General features: G+C 41.5%; 1 protein-coding gene across 1 annotated transcript in view; it reads left to right on the top strand.

The window, feature by feature from the left end:
• The window catches only part of msrb1a (methionine sulfoxide reductase B1a), a 30,421-nt gene extending 19,085 nt beyond the window's left edge, over positions 1 to 11,336 (top strand). Inside the window, exons 3-4 of the mRNA XM_060901616.1 lie at positions 1,491 to 1,605; positions 10,828 to 11,336. Coding sequence (XP_060757599.1) covers positions 1,491 to 1,605; positions 10,828 to 10,844 — 132 coding nt within the window. The 3' untranslated portion in view covers positions 10,845 to 11,336. The remainder of the gene's footprint in view (positions 1 to 1,490; positions 1,606 to 10,827) is intronic.
• Positions 11,337 to 23,503: the final 12,167 nt, after the last annotated feature.

Genomic DNA, 23,503 nt, shown 5'->3' on the forward strand with positions numbered 1-23,503 from the left:
TAGCAGTTAATTTGAAGGTGAAATTAGAGTCAGGTGTTTTCAAATCAGTGGGATGACAATCAGGTGTGAGTGGGCACCCTGTTTTATTTAAAGAAGAGGGATCTATCAAAGTCTGATCTTCACAACACATGTTTGTGGAAGTGTATCATGGCACGAACTAAGGAGATTTCTGAGGACCTCAGAAAAAGCGTTGTTCAGGCTGGAAAAGGTTACAAAACCATCTCTAAAGAGTTTGGACTCCATAAATCCACAGTCAGACAGATTGTGTACAAATGGAGGAAATTCAAGACCATTGTTCCCCTCCCCAGGAGTGGTTGACCAACAAAGATCACTCCAAGAACAAGGTGTGAAACAGTCGGCGAGGTCACAAAGGACCCCAGGTGAACTTCCAAGCAACTGAAGGCCTCTCTCACATTGGCTAATGTTAATGTTCATGAGTCCACCATCAGGAAAACACTGAACAACAATGGTGTGCATGGCAGGGTTGCAAGGAGAAAGCCACCGTTCTCCAAAAAGAATATTGCTGCTCATCTGCAGTTTGCTAAAGATCACATGGACAAGCCAGAAGGCTATTGGAAAAATGTTTTGTGGACGGATGAGACCAAAATAGAACTTTCTGGTTTAAAAGAGAAGCGTTATGTTTGGAGAAAGGAAAACACTGCATTCCAGCATAAGATCCTTATCCCATCTGTGAAACATGGTGGTGGTAGTATCATGGTTTGGGCCTGTTTTGCTGCATCTGGGCCAGGATGGCTTACCATCATTGATGGAACAATGAATTCTGAATTATACCAGTGAATTCTAAAGGAAAATGTCAGGACATCTGTCCATGAACTGAATCTCAAAAGGAGGTGGGTCATGCAGCAAGACAGCAACCCTAAGCACACAAGTCATTCTACCAAAGAATGGTTAAAGAAGAATAAAGTTAATGTTTTGGAATGGCCAAGTCAAAGTCCTGACCTTAATCCAATGGAAATGTTGTGGAAGGACCTGAAGCGAGCAGTTCATGTAAGGAAACCTACCAACATCCCAGAGTTGAAGCTGTTCTGTATGGAGGAATGGGCTAAAATTCCTCCAAGCCGGTGTGCAGGACTGATTAACAGTTACCGCAAATGTTTAGTTGCAGTTACTGCTGCATAAGGGGGTCACACCAGATACTGAAAGAGAAGATTCACATACTTTTGCCACTCACAGATATGTAATATTGAATCATTTTCCTCAATAAATAAATGATCAAGTATAATATTTTTGTCTCATTTGTTTAACTGGGTTCTCTTTGTCTACTTTTAGGACTTGTGTGAAAATCTGATGTTGTTTTTGGTCATATTTATGCAGAAATATAGAAAATTCTAAAGGGTTCACAAACTTTCAAGCACCACTGTAGCTCTGACTAACAACACTATTTCTTTCCTCAGCAAAACCATTCCTTTAATGTAGTTGTCAATTAAAACTACTTGCATATTTAAATAGTGATACTGTATATGTTGTAGATTTGCTGTGGGAAGTGTAATAATGGCCTTGGTCATGAGTTTCTGAATGATGGACCCAAGCCTGGACTCTCACGATTCTGAATATTCAGCAGCTCACTCAAGTTTATCCCTGAAGGTATTTACTGTAATGCTTATGTTCTGATAAAAGGAATGGATTCCATAGCATGGATTAATATATAAAGTGTCTAGATCATCACTTTTGTGATTGAAATGAAACAATGCCCCCCCCCATAATGACCAATATGTTCCAGATGCATTATGTCTTTTTTTTTTTTTAGCTCATCTGGCCATAAGGGTGATGAGCTATTGCCATGGTGTGGCGTCCGTCGTCCACAATTTAATTAAATTGTATCTCCTCCATCAATTCCCAACGGATTTCCGTTCCAATTGTTTTGTTTGAAAGAACTCATCACTCTGCACAAAACTTGGTCATTGTTTTGTCAAATTTTTTGTTAATGAGTTAGTGAGTAATTAGGCCAGATTAGTGAATTTTCCAGGCATCTCTTCTCTCATTTCTCACCCGATTCCAGCTCTGATCAATGTTTTGGTTAGATCTTCCCATGAGGAACAAAACTTGGTTATTTCTTTGTTGATTTTCCTGTTGTAAGCAATTTGTTTACAACTTTGTTTATTTTCAGTTAAATCACATCACGTCCCTCAATTCTCAGTGGATTTTGGTTCTGATTGTTTTGTTTGAAACAACTAGTCCTGCTGCACAACACTTGGTCATTGTATTGTCAAATTTTTGCTAACGAACTGCTAATTAGGTCAACTTCACAAATTTTAGGACTTCTCATTAGAATTGTATCACCTCTCTCATTTCTCACCCTGTTTCAGTTCTGATCGATGTTTTGGGTAGATCTTCCCTTGGGGAACAAAACTTGGTCGTTAGTTTGTTAATTTTCTTGTTGTCAACAATTTGTCTACAACTTTATTTTCAGTTCAATCATGTATCCTCCCTCAGTTCTCAATGAATTTCAGTTCTGATTGTTTTATTTGAAGGAACTAGACCTTCTGCACAAGACTTGGTCATTGTATTGTCAATTTTTTGCTAACAAATTAGTAGTTAGGTCAACGTAACAAATTTTCTTCTGACTAGAATTGTATCTCCTCTCTCATTTATCATGCGAATTCAGTTCTGATTGATGTTTTGGGTAGATTTTCCCTTGGGAACAAAATTTAGTCCTTTGTTGATTTTCCTGTTGTAAACAATTTGTCATGGACGTTGGACCTCTCTCACATTGTCACACTTCAGTTCCGTTTGATGTTTTGGTGGTCATGGGTGTTTTGATGGCAGGCCAGATGAGCTACTACGTCGTTGATGTTCTGGTTATAATACAGCATCAGAGGTGGACAAAGCAGTTCATAGTGCCTGGCTATGAGCTGGGTCCTCTAGTCATATGTAAAGGCATTATTAGAGACTGACTAGTTTCTTCTTTTTTGCTCAACAATTGTTTAAATGTGAGGTGACTGAGTTTCTGCAGATTGTGCACTTTTCTGTTTTGCTCAGTTGCCTGCTTTCATTTTCTTTCATGTTCCTTTGCATCTGTGTATACCAATTAATTAGTCTGTTGTAAATAGTTGCTATTGCTGGCCAGATCTTATCATCAGTTCAAAGGTGCAGCATGCGGAAAGAGTGCTGTTTGCACCATAAGAGAAATATATGAACCAGTCATGTGCTGATCACGAACAGTGCAACCCTTTTAGATGAACACCGAGAGCCAATGTGCATATACAAGCATTTTTCCCCTTTATTTCCCCTTTTTCTTCCAAAAATAGACAATGTTGTAACTCTGGAAGTGTTGTGTAATTTAAAATCTGTTGTGCTGCTGATGTGGCATGTTTGACTCTCACTTGTGTGTTTGAGGCTGCAGTATAACGGCTGCACTACTGCTTGCTGAAGTACTGGATGCCTTCAAGTGTATTGGGGAGGTTGATCAATTACAATTATTTGAAGAGAATTTGTAAAACATAATGCAAAGTAATATTTTGTTCAGGCCATTAAAAGATAGAGTAAGCTTTCGTTGAGCAATTTTGGCCATAAGAAGAGCAATCACTCATCAAAATATTCTAAACCTTGTCCAGTTGAGAAAAAAAGAAAATCCTGTTATTGATGAGCCAAGCCAAATGATTTGACTTGTGGAGAAGAGCCAGAACTCCAGTCACTAATGAATCGTGGATTGTTTTATATGTGTGCATCAGGACTGGGATCCCATGGGACCCAGCAAAAAGTCTTTTTGCTCTCATGTGGGCAGGAGTAGACAGTGTAAAGACAATGTAAGACATGAAGCTTGTGTAGAATGTCATGGAGTTGGTAGTTTGCTTGTGCAGGCAATTACAAAAGAAAAACAAATAGCCTGGGTATGACTCTAAAAAGTAATGCAGGGGACCTATTATCACCGCTTAATTAAATGTGTGGTTGCAACTTAAAATCTACTAATTTTACTCATTTTACATAAACCTTTGAAGTTGCAAACATGATTTTGATGAGTTTTGCTGAGATGATAATGTTGCTAATTGCATAAACTTAATATTGTGTGTAATTTAAACTCAAATTTCTGCATTAATTGATTAAAACAGAACTCAACTTGTAGTAACTTAATGAAACTGGCTTGATGACTTAATTTTTCTCCACCTTGAGTTCAAGATTTCAAGTCCCCTCCCCTACCCACTTAACCTGCCTGGACAAATTCAGACAGTTAAGACTGTGTGTTAGATGTTTAGGTTGAACAAATACAATACAATTTAGACATTTCGAGGTGAGTATTATTTCATTTACAAATAGACTGATCATTGTGATCACATATCATTGTGATATGACCAACAGTGGACTTGTGTACAGAGATTAGGCTACACCTAGTAGTCCGGTCCGGCCCGCTGGAGGTATAGGCACTATAGGTGTGTAGTCATTGAGTGTTGATGCTGGTGACTTCTTTGGCAGTGGTATGATGATGGTGGTGGCTTTGAAGCACTGAGGTACGATGGCTTGGCTCAGGGAGGTGTTATAGAGGATATGAGGATGTGCGTCAGTTGGTCAGCACGTTCCCTGAACATCCACCCTGGTAAGTTGTCAGGACCTGTGGCTTTCCGTGATTTCACCCTGAGTAGGGCCCTCTGAACGTCGGCTGAGTCAAGACAAAGTATTTCATCATCGACTGGGAGGGGCTTTTGTTGGTGTTGTGCTGCTGTTTTCTTCAACCCGGCTGAAGTAGATGTTAAGTGTATTGAGGAATTCAGTGTTGTCGTCACAAGGTGGTGATGGTGGTGGAGACCTGTAGTCTGTGATGGACTGAATGCCTTGCTACAGGCGCCTAGAGTCTTTAGAGTTAGTGAAGTGTGTCTGGATTTTCTGTCCATAGGCATGCTTTACTGCTCTCACGCCCCAGTTCAGATTGGCTCTTGCAGATCTAAGAGCGTCTTTGTCCCCAGACTTGAAAGCAGCATTTCATGCTCTCAGAAGTGCATGCACCTCTCCTGTGAGCCAAGGTTTTTCGTTGGCACATGTGGTGATGGTCTTGATAGCAGTCACATCTTCCACACACTCTGATATGAAGCCCACCACAGACTCAGCATATTCTTTTAAGTTGGTGTGTTGGTTGACAGTGGCAGCCTCCCTGAAAACATTCCAGTCTGTGCAGTCAAAGCAGTCCTGTAGAGCTGAAGCAGCACTCTCTGACAATGTCCTTATCTGTCTCACATACGGTTTACACCTAGTTAGCAGTGGCCTGTATGCTGGAATTAACATAGATAAATGGTCCGAGTTTCCAAGGGGGACAGCCCTGAATGCCTTCTTGACGTTTGTGTAGACCTGGTCAAGAGTGTTTGGTAGCAAAGTACACATGAGCAACATTACCCAGCTTGTTCTCCACACATCTCATTCAAACCATCGATTCAAACATGAGTTTAAAGTTATCATGTTATAATATGATACCAAATTATCACGTTATAATGTGAAATGTTTCACATAATAACGTAAAAATATATTATCATGTCAAAATATATAGTTATAACAAACTTTTCATGTTTTACATGATACAATTTTTTTTTCTTTTTTCTGATGTGGTAGCAATACACTTCCATACCCAAGACAATATGGTCAATTTACTGATAATTTCCCAGAAATAATCATGGTCATATATTTGACTTGCTTTGGTCTACTGGTATAAAAATTATATCTGTATCGGGTTCTGATGTAGGTTTTACTGACCACAAGTTGATTGAGTGTTGTCTCAGTGTGCCTTCTTCTAAACTTCCTCTGCGTTCTACTGTCTCTTTCCGTAATCTATCTTCTATTGATGTGCATTCTTTCTCTGCCTCTCTCCTCTTTTCTTTTTGTAAATTTGCTGAGGTTTCCCCCCCGATGATAGTTTCTATTTACAATAATATTATATCTAACACACAACACTTTTGCTCCCCTTAAAACTAGACAGGTCTCCGCGAATCACGACTCTCCTTGGTTCACCTCTGAGCTTAGGGCCATGAAGGCCAAGGGAAGGCGGCTAGAGCACCTTTATAAGAAAACTGGCCTCACTATTCGTCTTTCACTCTTTCCGAACACATAGTAAAGTATAAGGATGCTCTTAACGCTGCCCAATCCTCTTACTATGCTAACATCATTAAGAGTGGCAACTATAGACCCAAAACTCTGTTTAATACAATAAATAAACTTCTTCAGCCTCCTTCCTCAACCACTCCCAGTTCCCCTGCTCAGTGTCAGGCTTTTTTGGATTTTTTCAAGGATAAAATTGACAGTATTTACCAACACTTTCATTCTGAAATTATTTACCAACACTTTCATTTTTGCAAGTAGCTCTTTCTCATAAAGCTGACTGCTGTCTCTCTGCTTTCTCTCCTGTTGATTCTTCTAAAGTATCGGAAATCATGACTAAGTCCTCCTCATGTCTGCTGGACCCTGCACCCACTGTATTTCTTAAATCCTGTGTATCTGCTATCTCCCCTTATATTGCTCATATGATTAATCAGTGTTTTGCTTTAGGCACTGCACTGTTCCCACCTCCCTCAAAATTGCTTCAGTTACACCAATACTAAAGAAACCTGGTCTAGATCCTCTTTCACTGTCTAATTACAGACCCATTTCTAATCTCCCTTTCTTAGCTAAAGTAATGGAGTGAGTTGTAGCTTCTCAGGTGGGGTTTACATTAGACCATATCAGCGGATCATCAGATTAACGTTTTTAAAACGATTAGTGTGCACACAGCAACGCCAATACACGATTCGCGTGCACACAGCAACGCCAATACACGGACACGCTCAGCTCCGCAGGCATCCTGCGCTCCAAATCACTCCGCCCTGAACAGCGAGTGCCCTCTGGAGGGTGCGCACTCCGGCCCTGCGCAGCTCACAGAGCGCGCGAGTGAAGCACACAAGCAGTGATTTGGGACTGAGCCGCTGTGTGTGTGATCTCAGTGCATGTCGGGCATGCGCGTCACTTACCACTTGCAAGTGGAAGGATGGCAAGCCTAAAGACAATCATAACTACACAATAGGCAGTATTTGCATCAGTATTTGCAGTATTTTCATACTTTTATACTCTTTAATGAAAGGTGATACAAGGCGGAAGTCCGCACCGTTTTTCAGCAGTCGTGTCACATGACCAACGCCAGCGAATCAGGAAGGTGGATGTCACAGTGACGTTGTCCAATGACGACGCCAGCTAGAGCTCAGCACAGCGTATCCGCGTATTCTCAATGTTTACACAGCACCGGACCAGACACGATCTAGATTGAATACGTGGACCCTGGCGGATTCCCGTTTCCCGGCGTTTCCAGGTGTTTTAATGTAAACAGACAGTGCATCCGCGAAGAAAACGAGACAGATACGGTCTAATGTAAACTTGGCCTCAGCTTCATACTTTCCTTGCTCATAATGATCTCTATGAACCCTTTCAGTCAGGCTTTCGCAATATGCATAGCACTGAATCTGCTCTCTTAAGAGTTGTTAATGACGACCTGCTCTCAACTGATGCTGGTCATCTCAATGTCCTTGTCTTTTTGGACCTCACAGCTGCCTTTGACACTGTACATCATAGACTCATTTCCAGACTATCTTCTTTTGGTATTACTGGCTCAGCTTTAGCCTGGTTTCAGTCATATCTAGCAAACAGGCAACAGTTCATCTCTATTGGTGTTCATAAATCATCCACTGTTACTGTTGCTCAAGGTGTGCCTCAGGGTTCTGTCCTTGGTCTCCTTTTTATATGTTTCTCCTATAGGCCAGATTATTCGCAACTATGGCCTTAACTTTCATTGTTATGCTGATGACATTCAAATCTACATCACTATCACCCCTTCCATAGCCTCTGTTCAGCTGCTAAGGACTTGCATCACTGACCTTAGGCAATGGCTGCATAAGAACTGCCTTAAACTTAATGCTAGCAAAACGGAGGTTCTATTAGTAGGTACCAAAAGACAGGTTCTGAACTTCTCCGATTTCACTATTGATGTTGATGATGTGTCTAAGTCCTTCCCAAGTTATAAAAAACCTTGGAGTTCTCTTTGACTCCACCCTTACGTTTGAACCCGATTTTAAACTCCATACTAAGAATGCTTTCTTTCACCTCCGCAATATTGCACGTCTCCACCCTCTTCTCTTTGAAACTGATGCCAAAATGTTGGTCAATGCGTTTATCTTTTCTTGTCTTGACTACTGCAATTCTCTCTTTTATGGCTTCCCTGCCACATTGCTCAATCGCCTGCAGGACATACAAAACTCAGCAGCTAGAGTCCTCACACTCACCACGTACACTGCTCACATTACTCCTGTTTTACAGCAACTGCATTGGCTGCCAGTTATCTCTCGGATTAAATACAAAATCTTGCTTTTAACCTATAAAGCTCTTCATGGTCTTGCCCCTTCCTATCTCTGTGAGCTAATTCATTTGTACTGTCCCTCCCGCTCCCTCAGATCTTCTGTCTGTGGACTTTTGACTGTCCCAAGTTTTAAACTGGCATCTATGGGTGGCAGATCATTCAGCGTTGCTGCTCCTTAACTTTGGAACTGTTCCACTCTCTCTTCCTTCAAAGCTAACTTGAAAACTTTCCTCTTTACCTCACACTATTTTCCTAGTGTGGCTTTTTTTTTTTTTTTTTTGTAACTCCTGTGTAAAGTGTCCTTGGGTTTGTGAAAGGTGCTATTGAACTTCTTATTAAATTGCACTTATTATTGTGGGACAATTTAAATTTGTGTTGTGTGTAATTTTTTTTTCTTTTAAGATTTAAATATTGTGTTCAAATACACAACTTCGGTTCAAAATAAAAAAGGTAATTGCCTCACAATTTTGTTATTGAATGAATTAATTTGTTAAAAACTACTTCATGGACAAAAATATCCATCCATAACTGCTTATCCTGTGCAGGGTCACGGGCAAGCTGGAGCCTATCCCAGCTGACTATGGGTAAGAGGCGGGGTACACCCTGGACAAGTCACCAGATCATTGCAGGGCTGACACAGACAAACAACCATTCACATTCACACCTGCGGTCAATTTAGAGCAACCAATTAGCCTAACCTACATGTCTTTGAACTGTGGGGGAAACCGGAGTATTCGGAGGAAACCTATACAGACACGAGGAGAACGTCTAAACTCCACACAGAAAGGCCCTCGTCGGCCGCTGGGCTCAAACCCAGGACCTTCTTGCTATGAGGCAACAATGCTAACTAGTACACCACCGTGCCACCCTGAACAAAAACATGAAGCTAAAAAGCACCAAAAAAAAAGCTAATTGGAGCAACTTTTTTTTAAACATAAAAACTTGTTTATAATTATGATAATTAATGAATGAATGAACCCTTTATTGTCACTAGTCACAAGTACCAGCGAAATTAGCCGTCAGCCTGTCCGTACATATACATACAAACGATTGACACGGGTAGACAAGACAGGAAGACAGGGATGAAAAATACAGAATAACATGAGGGGAGAGGAGGAGAAAAAAAAAACGACCCCCACACTATGCTTCTGTGGGAAGCACAGTGTGGGAACATTAAAAAAATACCTTAGCACATAAGCACAAAAAAAAAAAACACAGTACACTTTACAACATGAAAACTCGGGACTGGAAGGGGAAGGGAGTGAGGGAGGGGGCAATCAGGTAAGGGGGTGGGGGGGCAGAAGTATAGGTAACCCAGCGCAAACAAGCAGTCTGGTCCTGCAGCCAGACGGCGCTTACCGACTTGACACACTGGGGGTAAAAACGGCAACCGTGGGAAGTGGGGGGAGGAACACAGAGAGAGTCTGACTGCAGTGATCTTCAGGGGGAGTTGTTGTCCCAGCAATGACCTTGGCCAAGGCATTGCTGGCTGAGGGAGCTGAAGATAAGATTGGAATTTGTTTAGTCTTGGAACGAGTAGACGTGTTCTTTTCCCGACTACCCTGCTTGTCCATTCTGGTCTCCGAATCGATCCATTTCCCTTTGCAAAGCCAATAGCTTCTCCAAGATGGAATCCACGTTGCGGTTCAAGTTCTGAATAGCCACAGTCTGAGTGCCGACAGCTCTGCCCACCGCTTCAATCATGTCTGGCAGCTTTATGGGGCTTTGGACAGCTGTCACCATTTTCTGATTTCCTCGATAAACCAGGGCAATGCCTAATCCAATCAGCAAACGTCCTGTAATCATGGTTCCGAATAGGTAGATGTCTTCAATGTCCTCCACAGAAAGAACCGCCAGGCACACGACCCGCCACTTCTTCCACGCGTCCATCGTATAGCCAGCTGCGAACGTTCCGGCAGGACAGGCTGGTTCCCCCGAACCCAGGCTTCTTGTTGAGAAGATTGTGTCAATTGCTTGAAGAGACCAGTTTATCAATTCCATGATTTTTAGTTTGGAGAGCAATGCGGAGAGAGTCTCTCAAAAGCATAGACAATAGACAGACGAGACAGCAGAAGCAGGAAAGATAAGGGGAGGGAGAGGCAGAGAAATGTGACCGCCTTCCGTGGAAGCACGGAGAAGAATAAGTACCTAATACTTAAGTCTTTTTAAATAGTGTGGAAAAACTTTGGATCAACTTAATTTTTTTAGTAATCAACTTAAAAACTTGTTAATGCTACCAATTAATAAGTAAGTGGTTTTTAAAAATACATTTGATTGTAGAGGAAAAGCTAATAACCCTAACTCAGTATAGTTTGTTGGTTGGACATAATTTCATTAGAAGTTGTCATAACTCTAAAATACTAATGGAAACTGTTGTGGTAATTTTTTGTTGTTGTTGTTGAGCCTAAACATTTGTATTTACAGTGCAGGTGCCCTGGCTCCTGCACCACTAAACGCACAAAGCCATGTTGACTCATATGCTGCTTATTGCGTCCTTTTTTTTGCAGAGAGTGGTGGACAGTAGAATGAGCTGATGGATGGAGAAGTGAAGATACCATCATAAAAATGTACAGAGGAGTTCTGTTCTGTGGAAAGTGCGGACATTTCATGACGTGTTGTGCTACAAAGCCCACAGGGGAAGTCAGAACACTGATGTTTATGGCCACGCTGGTACAAAAAGGACAAGTCTGCTCCCAGTCAATATCTGTTCAAGTCTATCCTTAATCAATATCAATGCACACCAAAGATAAATTGCAATGTATTTGCTGTATGACATTTTCTTAACTGCTTGGCTGTTTTATCAGATGACTATAAGACTATAAATAGATTGTTGCCTTAAACCTGATTAAAAAAAAAAAAAAGCACTAAGCAGAAAATAATGGAGAATGTGTTATACTCTGGTGCTTGCTGAGAAAAGAGTTGATTGTTTTGCACAATCATTTAACAGTGATCATAAGATGTAAATTTGTTCACAAATTTGAAGGACTAAGAATAAAGATTTTAGCATATAAAGAAATGTTAAAGTTGCATTTTTATTTCATATTTGCTTTCAGGGTATTTCAGTTTAGTCTTCTGCTAATGTTTCAATGTCTTCTGGTCTTCTGGAAGTACAGTGCTGAATGTTTTTGGTTAAATATTAAATGTTTCATTCAGGAATTTAGTATTGGGTTATAAAAACTAGATTTGATGGGCATGTAACAGTTTTTTTTTTTTTGTTTTTTTTTATTTTAAGCCTTTATTCATCACATGTACATTAGAGCACAGTGAAATTCATTCTCTGCATTTAACCCATCTGAAGCAGTGAACACATACACACACCTAGAGCAGTGGGCAGTTTGCTCAATTGCACTTCAGCTGTGGATGTAGAGTGTTCATTCCCTCCAGAAAATATCTATCCATCATCTGTAGCTGCTTATGCTGTTCTACAGGGTTGCAGGCAAGCTGGAGCCTATCCCAGCTAACTATGGGTGAGAGGCAGGGTACACCCTGGACAAGTTGCCAGGTTATCGCAGGGCTGACATATGGAGACAAACAACCATTCACGCTCACATTCACACCTACGGTCAATTTAGAGCCACCAATTAGCCTAACCTGCATGCCTTTGGACTGTGGGGGAAACCGGAGCACTGGGTGGAAACCCACACAGACATGGGGAGAACATGCAAACTCCACACAGAAAGGCCCTCATCACCTGCTGGGCTGAAACCCAGAACCTTCTTGCTGTGAGGCGACAGCGCTAACCATGACACCACCGTGCCGCCCTTCCAAAAAAAAAAAAATTCCTATTCATCAACTTAAATATTCTTTTTGTTAAGCAACAAAAAAGGCTACATTTTCTTAATTACCAACAATATTTATTTATATTGTAAAGGGAGTAAAATATAGACTATCAACTAAAATATTCCTTTTATTAAAAATAAAATGTTAATAACAAATAGGTCTTTTCAAAATAAACTTTGAACCTTTGTGAAGGCTGTAGTCAAGCTTAAACAGAAAACAACTACTGTAGCTCCTTTTCATAAATTTGTATTGCGATTCATCATCGCACGATATGTCGTTACATGCCGAAGATTCAGTTCAAGACTGAAGAATCTTGTACATGTTACATTTGTACAGTGAAATTCTTAATCTGCATTTCTTCCATTCATCATCAATATTATACATTGGCTAGAAGTTATACTGCATTTAACACGTACAAAACTTTGACATCAATCTATTGTGGGTCACTAATAGTAATTCTGTCAAGTCAGGCACAGAAGGTGTTGGTGGATCAAAAACAGACTTGAGATTCTTTGCGATTGATTCCCCTTTATTTGTCTGTATGGCTCTGAAATATATGAATGTATAAAATGTCACTATGATGAATTTCCTCAGCATGCGCTCTCTGACTTCACCAACTGGAGGCACTGTTGTAAAAAGAATTGTGATTTTTTTTTCTTAAACAAAAATCTCACTACAAGGCAGGAGGGGATAATATTCCCAAAACAAACACAAATGTTGGAAGAGTCCTCACTGCACAGCAGGTGTGTCCTTCCAATGAAAGATGGTGAATGGAAAGATTCAAGTTTACACCAGGTGCTGCATTATCTACAAAAATAGATAACAGCAGATGACAACTGCTTGAATCATAAAAGACTGTGTTTAGACAAAAGAAAAAGCTTTTGTAGCTTTTCTGAGTTCAATATTATATCTAAACTGGAGTACTGGGTGTGTAAACACAGATCAAGGCAACTATTAGACCAGCTGTGAAGCTGAAGTTGATTTAAATTGTCCTTGATGAAGGAGTTTAATATTAAACTACAAAGACCTTGCTCAGAACATTGTACAGGCACGAAACAGACAAGATTACCAATAGTCAGGTTACTTATTAATTATTTCAAGATACTAAATGTAAAAGTGTTCTTGATTTACTTCTAGTGTAATATTGCAGGAGGAAGCTGTGATATAATCTATTCAGTGGTCTTTTTGCAAATTCACAATAGCCTTGGAGATTAGCCATCAAGACACAAGTTACAGTGGTGCTTGAAAGTTTGTGAACCCTTTAGAATGTTCTATATTTCTGCATAAATATGACCTAAAACATCATCAGATTTTCACACAAGTCCTAAAAGTAGATAAAGAGAACTCAGTTAAAAAAATGAGACAAAAATATTATACTTGGTAATTTATTTATTGAGGAAAATGATCCAATATTACATATGTGTGGGTGGCAAAAGTATGTGAACCTCTAGGATTAGCAGTTAATTTGAAGGTGAAATTAGAGTCAGGTGTTTTCAATCAATGGGATGACAATCAGGTGTGAGTAGGCACCCTGTTTTATTTAAAGAACAGGGATCTATCAAAGTCTGATCTTCACAACACATGTTTGTGGAATTGTATCATGGCACGAACAAAGGAGGTTTCTGAGGAGCTCAGAAAAAGCGTTGTTGATGCTCATCAGGCTGGAAAAGGTTACAAAACCATCTCTAAAGAGTTTGGACTCGACCAATCCACAATTAGACAGATTGTGTACAAATGGAGGAAATTCAAGACCATTGTTACTCTCCCCAGGAGTGGTCGACCAACAAAGAACACTCCAAGAGCAAGGCGTGTAATAGTCGACGAGGTCACAAAGGACCCCAGGGTAACTTCTAAGCAACTGAAGGCCTCTCTCACATTGGCTAATGTTAATGTTCATGAGTCCACCATTAGGAGGACACTGAACAACAATGGTGTGCATGGCAGGGTTGCAAGGAGAAAGCCACCGATCTCCAAAAAGAACATTGCTGCTCATCTGCAGTTTGCTAAAGATCATGTGGACAAGCCAGAAGGCTATTGGAAAAATGTTTTGTGGATGGATGAGACCAAAATAAAACTTTTTGGTTTAAATGAGAAGCGTTATGTTTGGAGAAAGGAAAACACTGCATTCCAGCATAAGAACCTTATCCCATCTGTGAAACATGGTGGTGGTAGGATCATGGTTTGGGCCTGTTTTGCTGCATCTGGGCCAGGACGGCTTGCCATCGTTGATGGAACAATGAATTCTGAATTATACCAGTGAATTCTAAAGGAAAACGTCAGGACATCTGTCCATGAACTGAATCTCAAGAGAAGGTGGGTCATGCAGCAAGACAACAACCCTAAGCACACAAGTCGTTCTACCAAAGAATGGTTAAAGAAGAATAAAGTTAATGTTTTGGAATGGCCAAGTCAAAGTCCTGACCTTAATCCAATGGAAATGTTGTGGAAGGACCTGAAGTGAGCAGTTCATGTGAGGAAACCCACCAACATCCCAGAGTTGAAGCTGTTCTGTATGCAGGAACGGGCTAAAATTCCTCCAAGCCGGTGTGCAGGACTGATCAACAGTTACCGGAAATGTTTAGTTGCAGTTATTGCTGCACAAGGGGGTCACACAAGATACTGAAAGCAAAGGTTCACATACTTTTGCCACCCACAGATATGTAATATCGGATCATTTTCCTCAATAAATAAATGACCAAGTATAATATTTTTGTCTCATTTGTTTAACTGGGTTCTCTTTATCTACTTTTAGGACTTGTGTGAAAATCTGATGATGTTTTAGGTCATATTTATGCAGAAATACAGAAAATTCTAAAGGGTTCACAAACTTTCAAGCACCACTGTACCTCTTTAATGCTGGGCCTTAGGACGAAGATCAGTTTTCATGACATGAACTCAACCCATGACAGCTATGAGGAAAAACCACAAAGCCATGCTTTGGAAATTGACTGGTCACAACTACTCAAGATCTAAATGCTTCTTTTCTTTCCATCTCCTTCCTGTGGTTGAATGTATGTGGAGTATAGAAAGTAGCATGCAATGTCAGTATGTATTGCAGGTGTTCATCTCATTATCTCTAGCCGCTTTATCCTTCTACAGGGTCGCAGGCAAGCTGGAGCCTATCCCAGCTGACTACAGGCGAAAGGCGGGGTACACCCTGGACAAGTCGCCAGGTCATCACAGGGCTGACACATAGACACAGACAACCATTCACACTCACATTCACACCTACGGTCAATTTAGAGTCACCAGTTAACCTAACCTGCATGTCTTTGGACTGTGGGGGAAACCGGAGCACCCGGAGGAAACCCACGCGGACACGGGGAGAACATGCAAACTCCACACAGAAAGGCCCTCGCCGGCCCCGGGGCTCGAACCCAGGACCTTCTTGCTGTGAGGCGACAGCGCTAACCACTACACCACCGTGCCGCCTATTGCAGGTGTTCTTTTAATTAAATATCTGATTGCATAGTGCTTATAGTAAATGCATCTATGTGAAACAACATGCTACCATTTGTATGGGAACTTTGAATCTACACACAATTCCAAGCAGAACCATTTCAAGTTTCTCTTTTGTTTGTCTATGGAGGAAAGCAAGAAATCAGAATGGTAACGTTCTACAGCAGTGAGCTTTTCACATTTTAAACAGCATCTTCCACACTTCTTATATCTACATCAAGAAATACCAAATATACCCAGACACATTTTCAGCCATTTAAAGTGTATGTAATGCCTCTAAACCCCATTTTTTTCCTTGTACAAAGCAGCAATCATTATGCTGATTGACCATGTATTTTTGAACCATAGCTGATCCAAAAGGCCACAATTTAATGGAAGATCAATAGAATCAGCCGATTTTCACAGAATCTGCCGAGACTCATCCGGAAGATCCCAAAGGGGTGCGTGACGTTGCACGTGTAACAAGGATCCAGGTGTCAGTTTCATTCCCATGTGCAGCAGTGGTTAGACCAGTCTCGATATGGAATCACATTTTGGAGAGAATTCTGATAGTGATTGGGATTCTTATATGTCGGATGAAGGGGCAGAAGATCTCATCTCTCTAGCCGCTTTATCCTTCTACAGGGTCGCAGGCAAGCTGGAGCCTATCCCAGCTGACTACGGGCGAAAGGCGGGGTACACCCTGGACAAGTCGCCAGGTCATCACAGGGCTGACACATAGACACAGACAACCATTCACACTCACATTCACACCTACGGTCAATTTAGAGTCACCAGTTAACCTAACCTGCATGTCTTTGGACTGTGGGGGAAACCGGAGCACCCGGAGGAAACCCACGCGGACACGGGGAGAACATGCAAACTCCGCACAGAAAGGCCCTCGCCAGCCCCAGGGCTCGAACCCAGGACCTTCTTGCTGTGAGGCGACAGTGCTAACCACTACACCACCGTGCTGCCCCGGGGCAGAAGATTATCAAGGATATTCTGGAGATACAGTGCCTTGAAAAAGTATTCATACCCCTTGAACTTTTTCACATTTTTCCACCTTATAACCACGAACTTAAAAGTTTTTTTATTGAGATTTTATGTGATAGACCAACACAGAGTAGCACATAATTGTGAAGAGAAAAGAAAATGATAAATGGTCTTCAAAATTTTTAACAAATAAAAATCTGAAAAATGTGGTGTGCATTAGTATTCAGCCCCCTGTACTCTGACACCTCTAAATACAATCCAGTGCAATCAATTGCCTTCAGAAGTCATCTAATTAGTTAATAGAGTCCTACTGTGTGTAATTTACTCTCAGCATAAATACACTTGTTTTGTGAAAGCCTCAGTGGTTTGTTAGAGAACACTGAAGAACAAACAGCATCATGAAGACCAAAGAACTCACCAGACAGGTCAGGGATAAAGTCTGGAGAAGTTTAAAGCAGGGTTAGGTTATAGAAACATATCCCAAGCTCTGAACATCTCAAGAAGCACTGTTCAATCCATCATTCAAAAACGGAAAAAGTATGGCACAACTGCAAACCTACCAAGACATGGCCGTCCACCTAAACTGACAGAGCGAGCAAGGAGAGCACTGGTCAGAGAAGCAGCCAAGAGGCCCATGATCACTCTGGAGAAGCTGCAGAAATCCACAGCTCAGGTGGGAGAATCTGTGCACAGGACAACTACAAGTCGTACACTCCACAAATCTGGCCTTTTTGGAAGCGTGGCAAGAAGAAAGCCATTGTTGAAAGACAGGCATAAGAAGTCCTGTTTGCAGTTTGCCAGAAGCCATGTAGGGAACACAGCAAATATGTGGAAGAAAATGCTTTGGTCAGATGAGACCAAAGTTGAACTTTTTGGCCTAAATGCAAAGCGCTATGTGTGGCGGAAAACTAACACTGCTCATCACCCTGCACACACCATCCCCACTGTGAAACATGGTGGTGGCAGCATCATGCTATGGGGATGCTTTTCTTCAGCAGGGACAAGGAAGCTGGTCAGAGTTGATGGGAAGATGGATGGCGCTAAATACAGGGCAATCCTGGAAGAAAACCTGTTGGAGACTGCAAAAGACTTGAGACTGGGAAGGAGATTCACCTTCCAGCAAGACAATGTCCCTAAACATACAGCCAGAGCTACAATGGAATGGTTTAGATCAAAGAATATTCATGTGTTAGAATGGCCCAGTCAAAGTCCAGACCTAAATCCCATTGAGCATCTGTAGCAAGACTTGAAAATTGCTGTTCACAGATGCTCTCCATCCAATCTGGCTGAGCTTGAGCTATTTTGCAAAGAAGAATGGGCAAAAATTTCAGTGTCTAGATGTGCAAAGCTGGTAGAGACATACCAGTGGCGGCTGCTGGTTTTTAAAACAGGGGAAGCCCATTTTACGCATTCATTGTAAAACCTGTAGGCCGGATATCAAAGCATAGAAAGGTGTGGCCCATTAGCATAGTGAACTAGACAACCCCACCTAGTGGCAGAAAGTATTTTTGCTTGTACATTTCATGTTATAGTCTGGCTTGCCAGGCTAGTGCCTCATATCCTTAATCAAAAATATCAAACATCCAAAAATCACTGGCTATTCAACGAAGAGCCTTGAACATCATACCCTGATATGCAACACAGAGTTTTTAACACAACACCCAGCTGTGCAACACATCCTTGAACATCTTCTGCAACACAGTCTGGAAATTCATAACCAGGTAGGCTATGCAACACACAGAACCTTGAATATTATACCCAGGTATAACCTATAACACAGAGCCCACCATTCTCTTAACATTACTGAACAATATACACACTTCAGATTCATGAACATTATATGATGCACACTATTTATACGAGCACCTTCATCAATAGCATGTTCCACCCTGACCCTCCCCAGACAGCTAAGTCTTGCACATGAAGTGACATGCTCATTGCTCGTTTCATGCCTTTTGCAAGCCCTTTTGAAATTCACCAGGTCCCCAAACCCATCTTTTGACCAAACTAAATTTCCCTGAGAGGGCTTCATCAAAAGACATGGCCAACAGTACATTTTATTAGTCACAGGAGACCCAGTCAACCAGTTCACATTTTCATACCAAGACACCTGAAAAGACCTGTTATGACCTGCTGATTTTTGAATGAGATTAAGCTTGGGCTTTGGTCTGCCTTGCTCTTTAATTCTAACTTTCTCCTCATATAGCAGAGTGTCAAAACGTTTTGACAAAAGCATGTCCACGACGTTTGCCATTATAGCAGATAGATACCAGCTGTTAGCAGCTAGCACTGCAGATCCCAATAAGGCTCAAGCTAGCCTACAACCATGTTGATTGAACTACAAATGAAATAAACGAGTGAATTCACGAATGATCAAACTGATAGAATGGATGAAAGTTAACGGAGCACAACGAGTAATATTTACATTTATTTACAGAGTAATGTACAGAGACATCAATGAGAAGAAACGTTTATATGAAAAGAAATTCGGACAGCACTTTGGCACACAACAACACTTTCTCGACATCCGCTAGGGACTGACTGATCATGTTTACTGTGTTCCTTGCCAAAGTACAGCGACCACCCTTCTCATGTCTTTCAAACACCACCTCCAATAATCCTTTATCAGCCAGCTTCTTGGCCCTCCCATGTCCCGTTTACCCCCAGAGATACCCGGCTTCCCTGGAAGTGACGATTTTGTCGATTTTAACCAATAACAACTAGCCGAAATTGGCTGTTCAGAGCCGTCTCGTAGACTGCAATGGATATCCGGCTGCCAGTCCATAGAGCCCATTGAAATAAGAAAGGTTACAGCCTGGCAGCAAAGGTGATTCTCGTAGCGAACTGCAAGTTCGTCAGACATCACTCAAATAAGTTACAGGATGACATAGGGATAATTATGAACGTAAATACAATCTTGGGCATATATTATGTTATGCAAGTTATTGTTTTAATGAGAATTCAATGTCGTAGACGCTGCAGTTTGGGGAGAGAATTTTAGGGGAAGTTCAGCTTCCCTTGTTGTCTCTGAGAAATCGCCCCGAGACATACCACAAAAGACTTGCAGCTGTAATTGCAGCAAAAGGTGGCTCTACAAAGTATTGACGCAGGGGGGCTGAATACTAATGCACATCACATTTTTCAGATTTTTATTTGTTTAAAATTTTGAAGACCATTTATCATTTTCGTTTCACTTCACAATTATGTGCTACTCTGTGTTGGGCTATCACATAAAATCTCAATAAAAAACTTTTAAGTTCATGATTGTAAGGTGGAAAAATGTGAAAAAGTTCAAGGGGTATGAATACTTTTTCAAGGCACTGTAAATGGTTATCTTTTCAAGCCCCCAAAATGAGAAACTGCCAGTTCACAACAGTCCCACTAACCGCCGATAGTGCACCACCAGCCAGAGAGAATTGGAAACACAGATTGGTTTGTGGATTTTTATTCTAAGCTGGCCACTGCAAAATATAAGGAAAATATTTACATCTCATCTCCTCTAGCCGCTTTATCCTTCTACAGGGTCGCAGGCAAGCTGGAGCCTATCCCAGCTGACTACGGGCGAAAGGCGGGGTACACCCTGGACAAGTCACCAGGTCATCACAGGGCTGACACATAGACACGGACAACCATTCACACGCACATTCACACCTACGGTCAATTTAGAGTCACCAGTTAACCTAACCTGCATGTCTTTGGACTGTGGGGGAAACCGGAGCACCCGGAGGAAACCCACGCGGACACGGGGAGAACATGCAAACTCCAGAAAGGCCCTCGCCGGCCACGGGGCTCGAACCCGGACCTTCTTGCTGTGAGGCGACAGCGCTAACCACTACACCACCGTGCCGCCCGAAATATTTACATGCACCTCAGTAAATGCAGAAATATAATCTTTAAAGCGTACACTTATTCAATGTGTCAGGGGATAGGCAGGGGACGGATGTAAGTGCAGAAGTAGCCTACGTTTATTAATAAAAAGTGACAAACAGGCAATCAATCCAAAATGGCAGGCAAGATCATAAATGAGAAACAAGCAATGGGTCAGGCAAGGCACAGAGTATCACAGGCACAGACCAAAAACGGAAACTAGGAGCAGAGATCGGAAAACCAGGAGCTCAACACGGAGAAAAAAGGCTCGGCAAAATGTACAAACATCACGTAATACTTCGCACCGAGTGTGTGTTAACACAGTACTTTTATAGGTACACTGATGCGTCTTAATCACGCGCAGGTGTACATAATTAACAGTGTCCCCCCCAGTGTATGAAGGTACTGTATTGATGAACCTGAGATACACTGAGTATAAATAACTGTACTGATTGTAAACTGTACTGTTCCAGAGTCTACTCTTCTAATGCAACATAGAAACGAGACATTAGGAATTAGAAGGGAACTCAGAGTGCATACCTTCGCCAAGCCACATATCAACATCAAAATCAAACCACTTGAACCTAGGATGATACTAAAGCTGTACATCAAAATCTATTCACTAATCTGAGTTATGTTGGGAACAGACAAAAAAATCCTGGGTCCTGTCAGGGATTGGTACAGTAGGAGATGGATGTAAGTGCAGAATAGGTATTTATTATAAAAGAGATTACAGGCGAAAAATCCAAATCAGCAGGCAATATCATAAACGAGGAAACTAACAAAGGGTCAGGTGAGGCACAAACAGAGCATACTAGGTACAGACAAAATGGAAACAAGGAACAGGAGGGCGGCACGGTGGTGTAGTGGTTAGCGCTATCGCCTCACAGCAAGAAGGTCCTGGGTTCGAGCCCCGGGGCCGGCGAGGGCCTTTCTGTGTGGAGTTTGCATGTTCTCCCCGTGTCCGCGTGGGTTTCCTCCGGGTGCTCCGGTTTCCCCCACAGTCCAAAGACATGCAGGTTAGGTTAACTGGTGACTCTAAATTGACCGTAGGTGTGAATGTGAGTGTGAATGGTTGTCTGTGTCTATGTGTCAGCCCTGTGATGATCTGGCGACTTGTCCAGGGTGTACCCCGCCTTTCGCCCGTAGTCAGCTGGGATAGGCTCCAGCTTGCCTGCGACCCTGTAGAAGGATAAAGCGGCTAGAGATAATGAGATGAGAATGAGGAACAGGAATCGGAAAAACAGAAGATCAAATATGGAACTACGGCTCGGTAAAGTGTTCACAATGTAACCCAATACTTTGCACTGAACGTGCATTTTCTCAGTCTTTATATAGGCGCACTGATGCGCTTTAATACTGTGCAGGTGAGCATGATTAACGGCGTGCGTGCAAGGATCCGGAGCACGCCCGAGTCTGACAAATGCATGTGCCACGGCGCACAGGTGTGACAGCAAATCCACGTACATATCTGGATTTTCATCAAAATCAACTCAATTGTTCCTTGGCCCATGGCTTATCTTTTCTCAAAATTTCATCAAAATCTGTTTACTACTTTTTGAGTCATGTTGAGAACAGGCAAACAAACCAAACAAATGGAGGCAAAAACATAACCTCCTCCAACACAGTTGGTGGAGATAATAAAAATAGCAGTGGCGATAATAAAAATACCAGTGTGATATGTACGTATATTATTATACTATAGTTGATTATTTACCAATAACAGCATGTGCCAAAGTGCTTTATACTGTAACATCTTATACTAGAGCAATTTGCCAAAAATTACAGAATTTTCATTATTTAAAGAACAACACATACTTTTTTGTTTATAGATGTTTAATGCTGTGACTCATCTGTGAGACAAGTTAGTTGTTACAGGCTATAACACCTATAAACAGTCTTCCCCTTATAAGCCTCTCTATATTTCTCTCTCATGAAGTTAATAAGACCAAAAAAAAAAACCCCGCAGCTTATCATGTTACTGAGACTTCTGTCCTGAAGACTTTCCCATGTCAGAAAACTTCAAGCTACAGCTTTACCTCTGGCTATTACACAGACCCCTTCCACAAATGCTAAATGAACATCTCATCTCATCATCTCTAGCCGCTTTATCCTGTTCTACAGGGTCGCAGGCAAGCTGGAGCCTATCCCAGCTGACTATGGGCAAAAGACAGGGTACACCCTGGACAAGTCGCCAGGTCATCACAGGGCTGACACATAGACACAGACAACCATTCACACTCACTTTAGAGTCACCAGTTAACCTAACCTGCATGTCTTTGGACTGTGGGGGAAACTGGAGCACCCAGAGGAAACCCACGAGGACAACATGCAAACTCCACACAGAAAGGCCCTCGCCGGCCACGGGGCTCGAACCCAGACCTTCTTGCTGTGAAGCGACAGTGCTAACCACTACACCACCGTGCCGCCCCTAAATGAACATCTCTTCATTAAAAAGAAGCTCCATTTTCTACAATTATACACAGTTTAGTCCATAAACAAGTCTTTGTGAATGTCGTTATTATAGAAATGATAATATACTAGAAAGAGAGCATTAATATAAACCTTGCAATCAGAACTATTCTCGGAGCTGCTGATACAGAAAATTAATAAGCGCCTTCTGACTAATCAGAATTGAGCATTCAGTAGCGCTGTGGTACAAACTTAGGTAATTTAATGGGAATGGCTTTATATTTAAACCAATGTCAAGATCACCTTTCTCTAAGTATTTATTGTCAGTTATACAGTTCTGGTCAGAAGTTTACATACAGTGACATGAATGCCATCTTGGATATGAAATGTCATGGCAATATTTGGGCTTTCAGTAATTTCTTTTAACTGTCATTTTTCTGTGGCAGAATGATTGCACAGCATACATCTTTAATAAAAAAAAACACTAGAATTTGGTGCACAAGTTTTAATTTTCTTTGGGTTTTCTGAAATCAACACAGGGTCAAAATTATACATACAGAGTCAAAAATATACATACAGCACACCTAATATTTGGGTAAAATGTCTCTTCTCAAGATTCACCTTGACCAAACATTGTTGTTTACCATGAACAAGTTTCTGGCAGAATTCTGGTTGGATATTTCACGACTC

This window comes from Neoarius graeffei, chromosome 20 (assembly GCF_027579695.1).
Source record: "Neoarius graeffei isolate fNeoGra1 chromosome 20, fNeoGra1.pri, whole genome shotgun sequence".
NCBI lineage: Eukaryota > Metazoa > Chordata > Actinopteri > Siluriformes > Ariidae > Neoarius > Neoarius graeffei.